General features: G+C 36.8%; 1 protein-coding gene across 9 annotated transcripts in view; it reads right to left on the reverse strand.

Moving 5' to 3' along the window:
- Positions 1-3237: 3237 nt before the first annotated feature.
- Positions 3238-20252, reverse strand: part of MIB1 (MIB E3 ubiquitin protein ligase 1) — an 83195-nt gene continuing 66180 nt past the window's right edge. For 3 of the 9 annotated variants that reach the window (XM_080380428.1, XM_080380425.1, XM_080380433.1), the window contains 5 exons: positions 19207-19399; positions 16996-17074; positions 15338-15451; positions 14112-14212; positions 3238-8979 (listed from right to left, as the gene is read on the reverse strand). In XM_080380428.1, the coding sequence (XP_080236554.1) occupies positions 8839-8979; positions 14112-14212; positions 15338-15451; positions 16996-17074; positions 19207-19399 (628 nt within the window). In that variant the 3' untranslated portion in view covers positions 3238-8838. Of the gene's footprint in view, positions 8980-11621; positions 11929-14111; positions 14213-15337; positions 15452-16995; positions 17075-19206; positions 19400-20252 lie in introns of those variants that run through there. The other 6 variants (XM_080380426.1, XM_080380427.1, XM_080380432.1 and 3 more) reach the window with 6 other exon arrangements.

The raw sequence follows: 20252 nt of genomic DNA on the forward strand, positions 1-20252 counted from the left end.
AGAATAAGAGTTGCAAACATGAAGGTAAGGAAGGTCCCTTGTTAATTCAGCAAGCGTGCCAACCTGAGCGACATTGACCAGCTTAGAATTCCCATTTGTGAAATATGACTTTGGTACAAGGTTGGAAATTTTTGTCCAGGGAATAGCTGTCTGGTCTGTTCAGCCTCTTGGTAGAAAGATAATGAGTTACTTCAAACTTCTGCCTCCAAGTAACTTGCATGCTCAGGGAAGCCTTGAGAAGCTAGACATTCCTTTCACTGAGCAGACTGATAGGCTTCAAAGCATATTTAACTATAAGTTGTGTTACTATAGTGTGGAAAATATTAATCAGCTCCAGCCATCTAGGGAGACTGTGGTTATCATTAAGAATATGTGGGACACTCATACTAGAATTCTTTTCCCCTGCATAGTGGACAAGCTCTCTCATACAATTTATCTGCTTCAGCTGCATGCTTTTGAAAAAAAAAAAAAAAACAAAAAAAAAAAACAAACCACCAACCTAGACTAAATGAATACTTTCAACTAGAGCTAAAGGTAAACACTCCACTGGAACTTTGCCCTAATCAATAGTAGCAATGTTCATGTCACATGAGAGTCAGAGGATAGAATATGGTGCTTACTGAAGTCAGCAAATAAGCTAATTATACTTAGCCGGCTTGAAGAAGGGGACAAGTGAGGTCTGGTCCACCCACATATTAATGCAATCATCATTATCCTTATCCCTTGTTTACTTTGTGCTTATATTACAAAACCCCCTTGTCACAAAGGGAGGGTGCTACTGACCCCTTGTGGAAGCCACACGTACATCTCAGGATGCACAAGCATCACTGCGAAATCGGCTCAGATTGTTTGTCTACTTACCTCGCTCCGACTGACTTTTAAGGAAAATTCAATGAAATGGTGTTATACTGCTGCAAAGCATGAGTACAGTCTCAAGTGTATTTTCCCGATTTTATGCAATTTTTCAGAAATTAAGTTTTTCATTAACTTCTTTAGGGCAGTTAAGTAAGCAACAACAAATCCTAACTGCAAGAAATACATTTTGCACTACATTTCCTGTAATTTAAAGCAGGGGTCCTCAAACTTTTTAAACAGGGGGCCGGCAGGCAGTCATCTGTGGCTGCTTTGTTTCCCCCCCCAACCCCCGGCGGCGGGGGGGCGGGGGAGTCTGTAAATACCGGGGGCCAGATTGAGGACCCTGGGGGGCCATATCCAGCCTGCGGGCCGTAGTTTGAGGACCCCTGGTTTAAAGTCTTGCATTGTTGCAGCATAAAACTTACACGTTACTAGCTGGCAAAGTTCTTGATTTCTAATATAAACTACCTCATAGCATCACTCTGCTTTAAAAAAAGAGGAAGAGGAGGAAGAGGAGGAAGGAAAAAGGAAGAGGAGGAAGGAAAAAGGAAGAAGAGGAAGGAAAAAGGAAGAGGAGGAAGGAAAAAGGAAGAGGAGGAAGGAAAAAGGAAGAGGAGGAAGGAAAAAGGAAGAGGAGGAAGGAAAAAGGAAGAGGAGGAAGGAAAAAGGAAGAGGAGGAAGGAAAAAGGAAGAGGAGGAAGGAAAAAGGAAGAGGAGGAAGGAAAAAGGAAGAGGAGGAAGGAAAAAGGAAGAGGAGGAAGGAAAAAGGAAGAGGAGGAAGGAAAAAGGAAGAGGAGGAAGGAAAAAGGGAAAAATGAAAAAAGAGAAAAAAGAAAAAAGAGAAAAAAGAAAAAAAAAGGAAAAAAAAGAAAAAAGATAAGAAAAAAAGTGTTATCCCCTGGAGAGCTCGGACATACTACTCTCATTACTGAAAAGGTAACAAAATATTTAAATTCCTGAAGTATTTTTCAGCCAAAATCTTCATAAGTATCAAAACCAGTTGATGGGCTTCATTCTTTGAAGTAAAAGCTTTCCGATGCATGCTACTTTGTTGACTTGAACAGGGCTGCACAGAGCACAGGAAGGGTATCTTCAAAGACACCATTTCTCACCAGCTGAAATCACCTTTCCATATTGTGGAAAATGTCTGAAAAGGAGGGCTATCACTTTTTATTCAAATGCTGCTACTAATTTTTCTTCCCTAAATAAAATGGTGTACACCCATAAAAACCCACCCTCTGCATTTAATTAAATGTCAAATCCAAAGGACACCTCCAAGGAGTTTCATCATCCCTATCACAAACAGATGGTGCTACTGGATACAGCTGGAATCAGAACAGCATTATGCAGAGATTATAATATGAATACTGTATAATATAATTAAAGTATATTAATTATATTGTACAGTATGAGGCAGCCTTCTCAAAATCTAAAAATGTCAACATCAAACACCAGCAAAACCAGAAGTTTCCACTGTGACCAACATTAGGGGCTGAAACCCGAGAGACCAGAGACCAAGTCTTAGGCCCATGCCGACATTGTTCCCATTACTTTCAATAAACAGGTATGGAGGAATATGTGAATGGCTTGTAAATCCCAAAGCAAAGAACAAGTGGCCATTTAAAATGTATGTTGACAATTTGCATCAATTGTTTTCCAATAAAAAGTTTAGAAAGATGTATCTGAAAATATTACGTTTTCATATCGACCTGTCACATACACCACAGTTGAAGACATCACAAAAAAATGAAGAGAAACAGAGCACAACAAACTGAACTAGGATGCAGCAACTGTTCTCAGAATATGGGAGTTACTCCATCTGGCAGATTAAGCGATCACATTCATGTAGCCAGATCTGTGGAAGCCATTCAATTATAAGTAAACCTGGAGTCTAAAAAACTTAACAGTAGCTCTAATTAGTATTATGAACTGCATATTTACAGAAAAATTTGCACATATGCCACAGATAAAAATTTTACATCAACCTTTTTGTTTCTACGACATAATCCACCTTCATACTTTACTGTGCTGCTAAAATAATATTTGAGAGATGGAGATTCAAAGGCACACAGTGTTTCTGATGTTGCTACAAACACATTCTTCAGAGACATATTATAAAGAACCAGAACTTTTCAAAGTTTGGATTGCAAACCTTCGCAATAAATAAAGTCTGGTGCACTTTTAAAGAAAGCAACCAACACAAGTTATCAAGCATTTGTTCAGGTATACAATTTTCTAATTCTGTGGTGACACCTAACGTCATCATAACTAAGAAAGAGGAAGTTGAGTGTGCCACCACTCCTTTCCCAATGATGCATGCACAAGTCAGTACTAATTCAGTCCAATTACACATTTAAATCAAAGCTTTTGAGGAAGTCAGTATACATCTTATGCAATAAGTTTTATTAACCATACAGTACATTAGCATTTCCTTTGAGAAGCTTAGGCCTTGCTAAGCAGTTTTAATGAAAGCAATTACATAATGCTATCTGCATACAGAACACTACATTCACACAGACAACCTTAAATTTCTCCAATAAACAGTCATGTAAAAATCTACAATTTACTGAAAATACAAGGTTTTAACAAAAGCAAAGATGTTCCTGTGGTTCAGTGAAACCTGTTTTCTAATATTAATAGTTTGCATTCATAAAGACACTAAGCTTGGGACAAAGAAAAGTAGTTCCTAGAAGCTCAAAATGAGACTTAAATTTTTGTAAATATGGAATGGCATGCAAACATACAGATCCATTGTAGGTTATTTTTCTCTCTCTTATAAAAGACTTACTGGGCCAGAGTAAAGCAGGTATTTTTACATGTTTGTTTATACAATGACCTCTCCCCTCAAACTAAAAAATGTCACATACAGACAATTTTATCAGCGGTCTTTGCCACAAATGCTGCTTCTGTAAATGTGAATACTATGCCCTTCAGACCCCCAAGACGGATGCAACAATCAACCAACCTTCAGAAAGCTTAACAATACCTAAACTGGTTGACTGGTTGATTTTCCTTTACAGAAAGTATATACAAGTTTATAAATCCATGGCAGGGGCATTACAATTATATTAACATCAACTCATTAACTGGATTCAAAAGGTACTTGCATTCTGTAAGGACCCTATGGCTGCTGCGCATTCAACAGTTCTATCAAGGCACTGTACAGTCATTAAATCTCTAATATTCTCCAAGATGCGCTGAAGAATACTGTGAACACGTTTAAGTTGTTAAAAAGCCCTGAGTCAGAACTTCCGTATTTACCACAGGCTTAGCTATAAAAATGGCACATACTAAAACTTCTGCAGATAACAGTTTTGCTTTGTCAACATAAACAAGTTATGAAATGCATAAAAAGACAATAGTACGAATTCCAGCAATTTATGCAAGAATGATATACAATGTACATAGTGGCAAATCACACACTTCTATTGTACGTAATTTATACAGTCAGTAAAAAACCTTTGCAATGTAATCAGACATCAAAACTGATGAAGCAAAACAGAACTGATGTGTTCCCCATCCCTTCCTAAAGACAAAGAACAACTAGAGAAGAATTCGGTACTTTGACAGAAAGGAGGTAGCACTGCTAAAAGTTAGGCTGTAGTGTTTTTCTTTCTTTTTTTTTTTTTTCTTTTGTTTAAGTGAAAACTTGACCCATGCAGCACAAAGAACAGGATAGGCATTTCGGTTCACCAGCTGCTACTGAAAGAGTAAAATTAAGTTTCTGACATTTAAATGTGTACAGGAAGCTTAGATCACTAGCTTAAAGCAGCTTCTTCAAACAATTTAGTGTTTACACAAACTGCATTTAATACTGCTAAAAATAATCAGGCATACGTAAAACTTCATCTCTAGAAAATATCTACACAATAAGTACTTAAATCAGATTATTTTTAAAAGACCACTTCATGTCTTTAAAAGAAGATAAAATACCAATTGTAAGACTATGCTAACAAGGCACAAGTACTTGTGCAAATCTGGTATATACTCATCCGGCCCAAGTTAAGACGACCACCTCCTAATCAAACTTCCACATTTATGGTGCAACTTGTTTATTCTCTTGCCAGTGTAATTTTCAGTATCTGCTTCAGCAAAAAGGGATTCCTCCAAACCCCAACATACAAGTACAGTACACAGTATTTCAACAAATGGCAAGTAGGGTAATAATAGCCCAAACTTTGAGAAGTGCCATATGAGCTTGGGGTACAGGAAGTGATAGTAGGTTTGGGAAAAAAAAAAGTCAAACAGTTATACAGAAGTTAAGAAGCTACAACTATTTAGCATATCCTGTTAGCCTCTTAGGTTGTCTTTATACTTAAAATCACCGTGCACTGATGTAACCACTCATGTATTTTACTAAATGGAAAAAAAAAAAAAGAAGTATTTTACTTAAACATCTGAGCATGCCTCACACTTGAACAATATGTATTATTAGGTGTCTTCTTGATCATTTCAAGAAACGAACTGAGATATTTCATTCAATTTAAATTCAAAACTGTTCTTAAATACTGGGGGATAATCATAAAACAAGGCTTGCTAATCTTACATTTTACAATTTTACAGTGTATTAGAGATAAATGCCATACTGATTTTTCTCTCATTTTCACTTTGCTCCCTAATAATAGTAAAGATAATAGGATTTACACTTTCATTTTTTGCTGAAGACAGAGGCACAATGACATATCCTCAACTCAGGATCCTAACTGCTGTCATCCCCTTTGGCTTCCAACTGAGCTTCTATTTCTCATCCTTTGATTATTTCAGTATTATCCAATTAAATACTTGCGCTCTGTGCACGTTGCACACATGACACCACACTAAATTGAGTGAATGAACTTACTAGCTTCCTCAACAACACTAGTCCACCTTCTACATCAGAATCCAAAGACAGTGGGTGAATCTAAGCGTCTATTTTCATAAACAACACTGGATTTGGAAAGATTTTTCCTCACTAAGTTTTTCGAAAGGCAAGTACTGTGTAGCCTTCCCAATACAAGATACAGCTCTTTCACCTGTTAGTAAGATGCCTCTATTAGTAACTCAAGCCTATCCGTTAGTTACCTAGTTTTTCTATTTCAGCTGTTTCTTGTGGCACCATAATAGCACCAGGTTGACATGCTTTAACTGGCACACAATGTTGCCAGATGAGACCAATCACAAACTTGTATGCAGTCACCTACATCTGGTGTGACTACAGTGTTGAAGACCAAGGCTGCTCCTATAGCAATACCTTCCATCATTGTCTCTTACTTCCATAGAACTGGGATGGCGTCCGAGCATTAAGAGTGTTGTAAAGTAACTTATGAGCTTCTGTCTGGAAAAGTACAAGGCTAACAAAGCACTTATCTATGCTAAAATACATGCCTTCTGCAGATAAGGACTATTTAACATTCAACTCCAGTTTCCCACCCAGGATGCTGTAGATCAGTTCTTACTCAGATGAATTATTCAATTGATGCTAAATTGGAATAATTTCAAGTAATTCTGGCTTGTTCCAGTGAAAAAGAATTAGGAAAATGCCAACTGCTATATTGAGGTTTCAGTTTTGAGCTGCATTATCAAGAAGAAATCCATCCTGCCTTTGTGCTAACACCACTTTATAGAGGTCCCCTTGAAAAATAAACAGGACACAATATTCAAAATATCTCTGCCACAGCCAGAGGAAACTGAGGTACAGATCTAACGTGTTACAGACTAAAACAAGAATGGATTGTCAAATGGCATACCCTATTATAAAATTACTTTTAGAGGAAGACTGACAGGACACTGAAGCCTACTAATAGAAAATTCAGCTGTCAAACACGCTCCAAAAAAATCAGACTTGGTGACACGCTTATTGGCCAAATGAAAATTGCAGTGAACACTTAGGTGCATTCAGAACTTAAGTGGAGATAGTGAAATGCTAAACTGAAAAAAAGCCTTAGATCAAAAACTTTCCTAAGGTCCCTGAAATTTTGGTATTTTAGAATAGGGACCCAAGAAACAAGAAAAGGGAGGGCTATTTCATTTGGCCAAGAAAACAGATACACAGATTATCTGAGAAGAGGTGACTACCAGTATACAAAATAAAACAGACTATTATATTGACCCCAGATTGAGATGGCGACCAATGAAAACTTACTGAAAAGAATGATGAACATTTGCGATTCTGAATCAAGATTAAAGATGGCCACAGAAAGGCTATGTATTACGCTACCTTGGTATGTTAAAAAGCCACTCTACATACGTTTTCCCAATATATCACCGTAATTGTTTCCTGGAAAACTCCATTCGGAGTTTAAACCTTACTGGTTAAAGTTCACCCATCTTGACAGTTTACTAGTAACAGTCTTCTGAGACTTTTGCCAATGCTTGCACAATTCAGGCACATCAACATAAGCTTCAAAAGACCGAGACAGGTTTATCTGAAGAGACACCATAATTTCATGCCTTTATCCTTACTTCCTGTAATCTTCCCCTGAACCACCCCTTTTTCCACATTTTTGACACAAGCAATGAGAATTAAGAGAAACTAATCTTAGCTGCAAGTAAGGCACCTAAGTGACTCCAGCACGGATTTCTTTATTCTGCAAGAGCACATCCAAATGAAGTCTGCACAATGGCAAAGGGCTACATAAACTACGCACTCAGAAAACTGCCCGATCACTTACAAGTAAGCACGCATTCCTTCTAGCTACGAGAGATCCTTTAAATCAGCATACTTTCTTCCATCCAAAAAGATGGAAGGAGGTACTTGTTATCGAAGTGTTCATAGTTTGCAGTTCCTGACAGTAGCATTTTTGGTGTCAGGAACACCTCTGTCACATCAGTGACAGCTAACTCCTTGAGCCAACCATAACTCACCTAGGCACGGCTCACAATTCACTGCTCCGTCAGCAGTATCTTCATTGGCAGTACTACCCAGTAATGTTCACAGATAAGTTCTGGTGTCAACATCCAACTTAGATGAATAATCAACATTAAATCTTCTCTTTTGCTGTTGACACTGTTTGCCTGGAGACAATAAAACTAATTTAAGAGAGGAAACCTTGCAAAATCTCTAGTTTTCCCTAATTCATAGATCCAAAATATTTAAACGGCCCCACATATATATATATATATATATATATATATATATATATATATATATATATCTGTTCCTCTACAACTGATCAAATTCACTCATCTGAAATGGGTAACTGACCCACTGCTTGAACGTTTCCCTTTCCAGTCAAGTTAAAAGCAATTCCACACAAAATTATGTGGCCAGCAGAATTAAGAAGTTCACTATTCAAGTTAGCTTGAATCTGTTAGACTAAAGTGCTACTTTGGGAGCATGTTTCTAAACTAGATTTTTCTTTTTACTGTTTCCTTCCCAACCCATCTCCAGCAAAGGGCATGATAAAGTTAGAATTACCTTAACATTGTTTCTTGAGGCCTGAACTTATGGGAATAGTATACATATTATTACTGTGTATACACTTTGTATTGATTTTGCATTATTGTGTATTCCAAGACAGAAATTATTGTGAATCATACCTGTTCACAGGAAATTTCAATATTCTCCAGAAAAGCATAAAACAAAAAAATCCCAAATATTTATATTTGATATAAACTGAAAATACAAAAACCAACCCTTACATCACTTGACATCTGATACATACATTAGAAAACAAACAAAACCAAAACAAGATTGTCCCTTTAAACTTTAAGGGGAAGAAGATGACAGAAAGGAAAAAAAAAAAAAAAGAAAAAAAAAAAAAAGACTGCTTTAGATTAGTTTCAGGCTTAGATGTTTTTTAAGAGTAAAGCTAAAAGCTGACTGAATACTGTTCTCTCATTTGATGTGTTCACAGTCTTTAAATAATTACCATGTAATTAACCTGTGTTACAGTATTAGAAATGTTTTCGCTAGAACCCTTCACTGCCTTTCAACTTACAGAGATTTAAATCATCAAAATGTCCTTACTATTTTGTAAGCTAATAAGACACTGGTTCCACTACTTAATACAAAAGGATCCTTCGTTCAATTGCCTTGCGGCATATAGGGCATTCACTCATTCGGTCTCCACAAAGTTGACATGTTCCATGGCCACAGAGAAAGATCATATTCTTCAGACGGTCCAAACAGACAGGACACATAGTCTGCAAAAGATTTTGACAGGTTACATAGTCAATGGCAGTAGTGTTACAGCATCAAATATGCAATATATAAATTACTGAAATTTAACAATAATATGCCATCTTAAGCACAGCATACCACTGCCATAGCATAATCCAGCCACTACCCAAAAACTAGATTATTTTTTTTAAAGTCACATTTTTACTTCACATTGACTTTAAATAGGTAGGCTTTTCCTATCCCATCATGACACAAAAACTATGTAAGCTTTTTTCCAGATATGATCCCTTTAAGTAAGACAATCCTGTAGTAGGCTGACACCACATTTTCAGTATCATTCATTACCCAAGTTTACAACATTAAGACATTCTTCAGAAACACTCCCTTTTATGCCATGTAATCTTCCAGGGAACGAAAAACAAGAACAGCTTTACGTGTGCAATGCTTAGGTAGTGATCTATAAACTTCTTCTCAGGCTACCTAGCCATTCATATACTTACCTTTAAACATTAAGCACTGAACACATGCAGAAAAACAAAAATGTTGCATAATCAGTATTATACGAAAAGATTCAATACTGCTCATTCCAGCCTCGTTCATGGAAGTTACCTAGACTTTCAACCAAAAGAACTCAAGTTTCAAATGAAGAGCAACTTATTAAAATGTGACCTTCAGTCATAACAGTAGCACAGCAAACTTTTAAAATCAGTTTTAATTGCTGAACATCGAAGTGACAGCCAATGCCCAAAAAAGATCTCCTGAAGTTCTTCAAAAGCAAAGTTTGTTTTGTACCAAGCCACTAAGGAAAAATGTCCTTCACCCTTTCCCACATAAGTTTTGGTAAGGCATGTTCCTTCACCATAAACGTACTGCAGCCATATTAGGGTTTCATTTATAACAGTTTATCTAAGGTTGGTACATGAATAGATGTTATAACAGATGATAATTTTAAAGAACATTCTATAGTCCAACAAATCAAATCTAGGAAGTCCTTAGATCTGAGACACACCACACATACCTAACACTTACAAATGCTGATCTCATACATAATATGAAATACTAACAGGGGTCATATTTCAAATGCAAATTCATTTTATCACCACCTTGCACCTGTCACTTGTTTCCATATTCATCATTAGGGCTTTACTTCAGTTTGTTCATCTCATGAGAGGCAGAATCCACAGCATGAACCCTATTCAGTATAACTTTAAAGGATACTTACTGTGGAATCTATAGATATACTTCCTAGGGTAGATAGCTTAGTTGAAGACCAAAAAAATTCACCCATCAGTCTGCTTATACAGAGTTTAAATTGGCATAGAATCTGACTAAATGTCTATTTTAATATCCAGGATCCCAGTATAATGGGCTAGCAGAAATGTAAAACCTCCAGATAAAACCTTATGTCAATGTATGTTTTAAAAACCCCTTCACTCTTCCCATAAATGCTGTACTCCAACTTGGTCAGAACTTCCACGTTACTATAACAAAACTCTCAAACTAAGAACTGGCAAAAGGCCAACTGTCTGTCAGTCAGTCATGCTCATTCTTCCATTCACGCCAAGTCATCACCTTCACATCCCGATGGGACAATTAAAGCATTCTTCCTCCAGTAACCTACAGTCTTCAAGTATCAATGAAACAACTATTTCCAATTAATACAGAGCTGTCCCGTACAAGAGTCTGTAGCCTGATAGTACTGACATGATGCCCTTTGACAAAGGACAAAGCAAACCCAAATCTTCAGAGAAAACGCTTGTAGCCTTTATTCTATGCTTTTTAGCTCAATTGTTTGCTTTTGTGCTTAAATCTGATGTCAGAATTACCGAAGTTACAAGGGTCTGTTTCTCTCCAAATGCCACACCATCATTTGAAAATGAAAACATCCATCGAGTGACTCAGAAATAATAAAAAAATAAAATCTGTTCAAATACCATTACTTTTGATTGTTTTGTTCAGTGAAGTACAGAAATCCGAACATTTTCATTTCATAGAACTTTTCTGTAATTGCATGCAGTATTAGCAAATTGCCCAATTTCTCCTGCTCAATACAAATGTAGGTATTAGCTGAATTATCATAAATTCTTAATATGATACTATTTTAACATTTAAGTTACTTCATATAGTAGAAGAATTCAACTGACAGGAACAACCAAACTTTGTTTGCTATGCAATTCTGTTCTAACAAGAATTTTCCCAATTAGCTCAGCAGTTTCCCAGGGGAATACAAGCCCAAATAACTGAGTTTTATCCACCTTTTGAGGAGTATTACTTAAGCACTACCTTATATGCACTTTTACAGTAGAAGAAAGTTCACTGCGTGCCTTATACCCCATTTGTGCCACAGCAGCAGGAAATAAGCAGTATTTGTTTCTACTGTACTATTAGTTTGTTAGAACATTCTCTGCACGAAACCACACGTACTTCTTTTTTATCTGCATGAAACATTTGACTCCCATCTTCTGCTGGAAAACAAATGGCGTAAAAAGGCACTACACCTGTTCTACGTGAGAACTGCTTCTTTGGATAAGTAGTCTGACAAAGTGCTCACTGTACCCTTAATTGGGCTTGCAATTAAAATAATTTTATCACCAACAAGGTGTTTTAAACTGCCTGAAATACCAATTCCTCACTACTAAAACCAGTTTTCCCAACAAAATACAGGTGCACAGTGACAAAATAGATTTATTTTTAAGGAGAAATAAAGTGATGTAAGTATGGTGAAGGAACATACATAAGATATTAGACAGATGATGGTGATTATGTATGAAATGGAGCGTAGGTATTGCAATTACAGTCAAAAGGGTTCACATTCAGGGAATCCCTGAAGAATGGTGTGGTCATCAGATCTGGGAGATTCTGTTGACATCAGCATCACTTCTGCTTGGCACCAGAAATGGTTTTAAAAGCTTGCTGCACTAACATATTAGATTATCATTGAAGGTATGAGTTGAAACATAGGATTATACCTGCTGAAAGAGAACAACATTTTAAGTAAAAAAAAAATAAAAATCAATGTAACATGAAGACTGAACTGTTAAAGTACAAATCAAAAGAATATACAATTATAGTGGAATGCTGTGCATCATGTCAAACACAAATCTAACAGATGAGGTGACCAACTTTAATCAAATCCAACTTGCTACTCGCAAGTATGATAATCAATTTTCCCCGTCACAAGACTAAGCAGAGGAGACACTAAGGAAAACATGAAAGAGTCTCAAGCCAAGATGCACACAAACAGAACCCCCTCTTTCTAGTCAGAGGCATTGAACAATCTACTAGACAAATGGGCATTTCAAAGCTGAAGACTACACTTAAATTCTCCAAGCATCCTGGTATTAGAACTTCCTTACTACTGCAAATTTGAAAACCAGAGAATGCAAGTAGAGAATGACATGTATAAAGTAATTCTTTTCTCCCTAATACAGCATAACTTTCTTATATTAGAAAGCTTCTGGCTAGCAAATCCCAAAGGCAAGACAAAATTTTTAAGAATAAAAGACCACCTAAGGAAAACTGAAAAAAATGAGATCGCATGTAATCAAGAAGAAAAACTGCAACACAGTTTTCCTTTCACATCCCTATACGTAACAAGTTACATAGAGCTCCAATCTTTTATAAACTCCTAAAATAATGTAACCAGAAAAGAAAAAAATACATCTGAAGAAAACAGATTACTTGCATTTAAGCGTTCATCTGCATGTTTTGCATATGTTGTTTTAAATGCCAAAGCAGTAACCTTATTCTTTTCATTCAGTGTTAAGTAAAACATAAGCTAAGCAGATGTAAGATGTCAGAGATGTCTAGAAACTCCAGATGTTATCGTCAAGACAGACATGGATTTTTCAAATTACAATTTTTAATCTGCATGTTCTTATACAGTCAAAAACTACAGAGGAATCTGTTTTGAATTTGATATTTGAATTTCTGTTACTGGGGTATGGGCCAAGTCTCCATACAACAGGAAAAGCTCTTCACAGACATGCCACTGAGTTTAAAACTTACAGCAGATCAGCTCCCAGATTTAAGGCGTTTAGAAATACGCGCTCTAAAACTGGCGATCTAAACACTTCAGTGTTAGCTTTCACGGACATGAACAGCTGAGAGCAACAACTACCAGGACTAGATGTGATGCTGCCATCACTGAAGTATTACTGACTGCTGTAAGCCTAAAAGAGGAGAAGGTAAGTAATACAGTAGGAATGCTTCTCCTGTTTCCTGTATCCATGAAAAGTTTCTTCCAATTGTGTTATACATAGGGAAGCTAAAAATCACATTGCCAGGGTTCCAAGAGAGTTAGTTCATGCAATAGTCAGATACCCCAGGTCCTTTACTGCTGAAAAAAATCTCAAAACAAAGTTTTTCTTTCTTTAGATGGAAAAGCAAGGAAGCAACTCAGTAATTTACCGCAGGGAAGTTCTGCATGTAGACAATTACTTAAGCACTTCTAGTGGAACTAGACTTACAGATGTAATAAATTTAAATGGGTAACTGTCAGTTATCTAAAACATTAATTTTTGGTTTTCATTAGGTTTCTAAATTGCATGTAACTTAACTAATGAATGATAGAGACAACCTATAGTCAATTTGTCTAAGTTTCCTTCTGCAAATTCTACTATGCATAATTACAAAAGACAAACCTTATCCTTTACATTCCAAATATTCAAATTACATGTACAGTACTTTCAAAGGTTTTAATTTTGCAATCACACAGTTTTTTGTAGAGTACGTAAACTACAGCCTTCACACAACAGGTAACTGCCAGCCGTTGTTCAAAGGCAGCTCATAAGGAGACATGTAGAGATTCAGGTAAATACAGTATAGCAAAGAACATCTACTTCTATTACTGTTCTGTGAAAAGAGGTTCTGCTGTACCTATACACTCAGATCAGCTAAACAGACAGAGAACGTACTGACTGGGTAGAGCACCCTTTTTTAGTCACATCAAACACAGCTATTTGATGATTTTATTTCTTTTTAGACCTATACATACAAGACACACAAGTCACACCACACAAAAAAATACTGGTTATTTAACTGAAATTTAAGAACTGAAGCAGTTTAACACATAATTCTGTTTTAAACAAGAGAAGATGCATCAGCTTTTTAGATTATCTTAGTGGTCCATAACATTTTTATCCAGCACTTTTACCTGCTCCTTGATGTCTTGTAACTGTTGCTGCAGCTTCTGCACATCTGCATTGACATTGGTGTTGTCTTTGTCTTTCTGCAAAACTGGAATGTTTCCACTTGCTGTAATTTAGAGAAAATAAAGACATGAGGTTAGGCATCAATCTAATGAAATGAGAATAATTATTTCCAGTGTACTAACTACATTTTTTCAATTATCTGAAATAATGTTAGTCAAACATATTTGATAATTATATTCACTACGACATCACTGCAGCTCAATTCACGAAGAACTTTGAGTTTAGTGGCAACGCACTTCTTTCTCAAATATTTCCTCAATAAAGATGCTCAAAATGCCTGTAGCCCCTTAACTTCCTAGAGTTCTTCTTCATCAGTGAAATTTCTGCAGTAAATTTTTTGCATACAAAAAAAATAAAGCCAAATCCTTTCACACTGAAAAGACTTTTTTATCTACACAGTTGATTCTATATGGTGTTCAAAACTGCACAAGTGTCTTGGAAGTAGTTTATTCAAAATCTGAACAAAGCTCAGATTATTATTCCTACATTTGACTGATCCAGGAAGCAACGTTGCTACAAGAAACAGAAAAACTGAGAAGTATTTCAAATGACAATTTTTAAAATTTCCAGTATATTAAAAACCTGATTTTAACGATTATTCTTACATTCTTACATTATTTAGGAACAAGACAAGAACGACCTAATATTCCAATTCACATAAACTCAATTCAGACACTGTATAGCACACAAACAGAATAAATAAAAACATTTCATAGAAATTATTCAAAGTCGTCACAAGTTTAAAAACTAGTCAAAGCAGGAGACGTACAACTGAACAATCTGTCATGAAAGTACTTGTACCTAGATGCAAAATATTGACCATTCCTTTATCAGTCAGAGGGTTCCAGAAGTCAAATACATTTACTTGCTCATTTGCACAATTACAGACAATTTTCAACTTTTGCTTCACAGAACATTAATAAGTGGCTGAAAAGTCATGTATGTTTCAGCTTTGGTTCTGGATGCAATCCTTTAGTGTAACGACTGGTGTTACCTACCATCTCACCTGCTACTACCACTGTAGAAAGCAGTGCAAACAGCAAATGAATACCTGGCTTAACACTGTTTGTATTACACTTTTCTTTAAAAAGAGAGGAAAGATTTAGGTCATTTAAAAGAATAAGAAGTTGGGGGAATGCGAAAGAGTATGGGTTTTGGAGTCACTCACAAATATCATCAGTGGTATCTTCTGTACCTTTCCCTCCGCAGCACATCATGAAAGGCACTCTTCGCTCAACCACTGCTCGACACTGTACACATTTCTTCATCAAACTTGCACAATCTGAGAGGACAGAGAAGTAAATCAACTCTGAAGCCTGCTATTTCATTCTTCTTTCCTATCTGTGAGCTTTTTTATTCACAGTAACTATACAGTGATGCCATAATAGATGCTTATAATACAAATAACTACTTGTGTTCATCTTACCATTTTCTGCAAATCACACCTATAAACAATGTCTTGTTTGGGATTCCAAGTAAACCTATTCTGTTATCATCTTAATGTATTTCAAGCGAGCAGGTTTCTCTTTCTCCAAATGGATGTCTATTTCACAAGAACTGCAGAGGCTGAAGTAAAATCACACACATTTGAGACCAGAACTTCCAAGAATGTCTTGACTACCTGTTTTTTCCTTTAGAACAAAGAATCTCACTGCCCTAATGCTTCAGGGGAAAACAGATGTGGCTCCTTACCCTTAAAAGAGTAAACAAATCTTTTTATATAATTCTAGAAAGGAGGCTGTAATTCTTCTACTAAAGGCAAACGATTATGTCTCATAAATGCTGAAGGTTACTGCGAATCAATAGAGTGGGTCCTATAAACTACACACATTTGAAGACTCTCATCCTGCTTGAACAAGATATCCAGAAAATAAACTGGAAATAAATCATCTATAGCTGTTAAACCTTTTGCTGTCCTTATTGCAGCTTAGACTTGGTGATGTGTATTGCACTGATGAAATCCTTTACCACAGCAATCAACCTTTTTGCTGCCGTCTTCCTGAGAAACTAATAAAAAACCCCCAACTTTTCTCATCATCTTTCAACTGCAGTGAAAGAGGCCAGATCAGGATAACTAAAGTTAGTGATTCGATGTCTGGTCTGTCAGTCAGAAGAGAGGAAGACACCAGACTTCATTAGTAAGACCAAGTAAGGAGTTACTTATGGAATTGACTACCTCCCCTCTTATGTAGATCCTCAGCAACAAAGACTGCTCTTCTCTAGGCAAATGACCCTTCAACAAAGCCCTGAAACATCTGGTGACAAGGTGATGGCTGCATTCTCCTTCACATATTCTCAAAACAAAAAAAAATTCTGGACATGTCCTATGTCTTTTTGCCACACCAGTGATATCAAAATGAATTGTAAGTGGTGCTCATTGCAAAGACATATGGTGTGTCTTTTAGGGAAAAACACAGCCCTTGTGCAAATCTGTAGACTAGTAATAAAGTGTATTAAATATTTATTTACAATATGCTTTTAAAATATCATTTGCATATCTAAATGCCCCCCCCAACCTGCAAAGCAATAAAATGAATGCTAATTACTTCAGAAGTTTTAGCGATATACAGCAGGCTCTATAATCTGAGCAAGCCTACTCATAATTAAATAATTCAGATGGAAAAGCACTTGCTTTCTGAATTTTTGAAAATTTCCAGTTTGTCCTCCATTTATTTCATTACAGCACAACATATAATGCCAAAATTCTGACTATCACACCAGACTATCATGCAAATTGGGTCTGAAGTCAGATTACTAATGAGCTTTTAGCAATCTGATTAAAAATGCTGTTTCGAAATTACTTGAACTTCCATCAAGTTTACTTACTCTCACAGGCACACATATGACCACAAGGCTGGAAAAGCACTGCTGCCTTTTTGTCTGAACATACCACACATTCTTCAATCTGTAAAGAACAATAAAGCCACGTATGAGAAAAGTTTAACTCCTGCTCACCACATTAATTTGCTTTTACACTCTTTGGCAAGGCATGTGGACTTTAAGAAGCTCCATCTAGTGTTACTTTATTTCAGCACCTCAGAATGCAATTTGAATGAGTTCTCACACTGACAGATTCTAAGAACAGGTATTTGCTGGCAATATTTGTATGTTCAGTACACTGACAGGCAGAGAAGCAGCTAAGACAGTGTACGTTTCTCTATTCTTTATTCCACCATATGTACTTAAATCGGGGTTGTTCAGCCTGAAGAGAAGGCTCCGGGGAGACCTTACGTAAGTGAGGCTTACAGTACTGTAAGTATGGTACTTACTTTCAGTACTGAAAGGGGAAAGACTTTCTTTTGTAAGAAAGATGGGGAAAGAATTTAGCATGGCCTGTTGTAATAGAACAGGGGATAATGGTTTTAAACTAACAGAGGTGGATTCAGACTAGGTATAACGAAGACCTTATTTTTTTTTTTTTTTTTACAATGAGGGTGGTGAAACACTGGACTAGGTTGCCCAGAGAGGTGGCAGATGCCCCATCCCTGGCAACATTCAAGGTCAGGCTGGATGGGGCTCTGAGCAACCTGATCGAGTTGAAGATGTCCCCGTTCACTGTAGGTGGTCGGACTAGATGAGCTTTAAAGGTCCCTTCCAATCCAAACTATTCTATGACTCTATGAAATTTACTTGTAAAATACTGTTTTAGTAATCTGTTTTAATATTCTGGGTTAGGGTTTCTCAAGCCCTTTAATGTGACAAACTATATATACATGACCATAGACATCATTAACTACTCCATACTGGCCTGGGCCACCCTCTTCCAGTTCACAGAACTGTTGTCCAGGTTCATTCATTTCTTAGCCTTGCAGATATTACTGTAACCTTTTATACAGAAAAGGTGTAAGAGAAGTATTGACCAGATAGTCCACTCTCTCAATCTAGTTTAGCAACACAAATCCAAGGAAGGTTATTCACAAATTAGCTTTCACCTGGGAAAGCTGATTTCCATAGATTAGCTTCTTTAGATGGATGAAGAGAAGTAGAAGCCTTACTTTGCTGCTGTGAATCACCCAGTGGCAGAACCTTTTCACTAAAAAAGAAAGTCTAGAGAAAAGGAGCTTGCACTATGTTAATATTTGGCCTTTGAAAATATGCACTGCAGAATACTGAATCGTATAAGTAGTAAGAAGATTGAATAGTAAAACCAGTAAAAATTAATATTTACAATTCCTTTATTTACTCTGGAGTGGGGCGGGGAACCAAACCACCACACCACAGAAGTGGAAGAGTCAACTGTGCTTGGAAGAAAATAAAAAGAATAGAGTGGGTTTTCTACAGATCAGAAAACCTGTGCGTGGAACATGAGATTTTATAATTATTTTTTTTTAAACAGCTAAAAAGCAACAGAAGGACAAGACTTTGTGATTATGGGAAATAAAAGAATACTCAAACAGAAAAGCAATGGGAATGTCACAAATACTTGGGAGCAACCATCTGCAAAACCCGAGTACCTTACTAGGATTAGGTCCCCAAAATAGGGCACAACTGATTGATACTCTGAAGGAGAAAGACAGCATAATGAAATTCATGATTGCAAAGAAAGAGAAGGTGAAAGCTGAAAATAATTATTAACTTCAAAAGCAAGCACATATTATCTCACCCAGTTTACAGGCAAACCATCTTTCCAAGCAGCCCTAAGGAATACAAGAACTCTGAAGAACCAAATATGACTGAAGGAAATTATACTTCAGGAAAAGCAGCAATTTATCTCAACACAGGGGATGTGGGGGGGCAAAGTCTATTTACATAAAGCATCCTCAGGTGACCGTATTAGGAAGTCTGAAGAACTGAACAAAAAAGAAATTGCAGGGCGGGGACAGAATGAGGGGCAGGCAGGACATGGATATAGGCAAATAGAAAACAGTAACATACAAACGTTTGGACAAGGTATCATTTCAATAAAAAATTAACTCCATCCAGTGAGCACCTGTAAGGCAAAACATCACTTAAAATATACTACAGTTTTCCCTTACCTCTTTTTTTACTTTTCCATTAAAACCAGAAGCAGAACCAGTAAACGTTGGAAGTTTTTACCTTTGTCCTAGATTGAACTTGTTCTTTGCAGATGAGGCATTTTTTCACCCGTGGTGAGCACAGAGAACACGTGGCAATGTGTCCACATGGGCCAAACAGAGTATCTCTCTTCATGTCTGAACACACCATACATTCTTCTAAGGTTTCAGAATCATTGTTGATCATAGATGGACTTCGGGAACCAACCTGACCACTACAAAGAAACTTTGCAGTCAAACTTCAAAACTTTTTAAAATTCTTAATTTAAAATGCAACTTAATTTGCTGTCTATCTATATAATCCTATGCGTTCAGGCATCAGTGTATTACCATAAAGCAATTCAAACTGCATTTTCCCAAACATACAGTTGACACCAGAGTGCAAGGTCACATACTCTGATAAAAACATTCTACAGAAAGAGGTCACACAAGTTCGAATAGCATCTCGTGAACATAAAAACCCCTGCCTTCCCATCCTAAGAGCTTACTTTATTAATAGAGACATACCCTGTAGATTCAGAACTGCACAGTTTGACACCTTAATCATTAATATACTTCCAACGCTGAAGAACCCCCCACAACTCCAGCAGTGAGTTCACCTCGGCTCTTTGTGCTGCTGCTGACCCAGCAGAGGGAGTGCGAGTTGAACCTAACCAACACGCTCCTACAGACCTCGCAAGCCCATAAAAGGTGGAGAGAACCAACAGCCGCAGGGATGAGACAGATGCACAGACACAGACAGAAAGACTCTGAAGAAAATAAGCACCTTGCACACCAGGGCAGAATCAACAAAAATAATCTCTCTTCATGACATTTTGTAAGTACATTTTTGATTTTCATAGAGGAATTAAGAATGAGAATTACGTAAGCCAACAGGGGGGACACAACTAGGACAATTAGTAAGCTGAAAATTCTCATACTGCAGGCGCTTGATAACATGACCTTCCACTGAAATCATAGTTCTTAGTTAAGTGCTTCTGAGACATCAGACCTACCACTCCTCTAGAAAGAGGAATCATTCTACTTGACAGATACTCAGGAGGTCACTCACTCAAAGCTGTGTCAACA

Source organism: Falco punctatus, assembly GCF_963210335.1.
Source record: "Falco punctatus genome assembly, chromosome: 3".
Lineage (NCBI taxonomy): Eukaryota > Metazoa > Chordata > Aves > Falconiformes > Falconidae > Falco > Falco punctatus.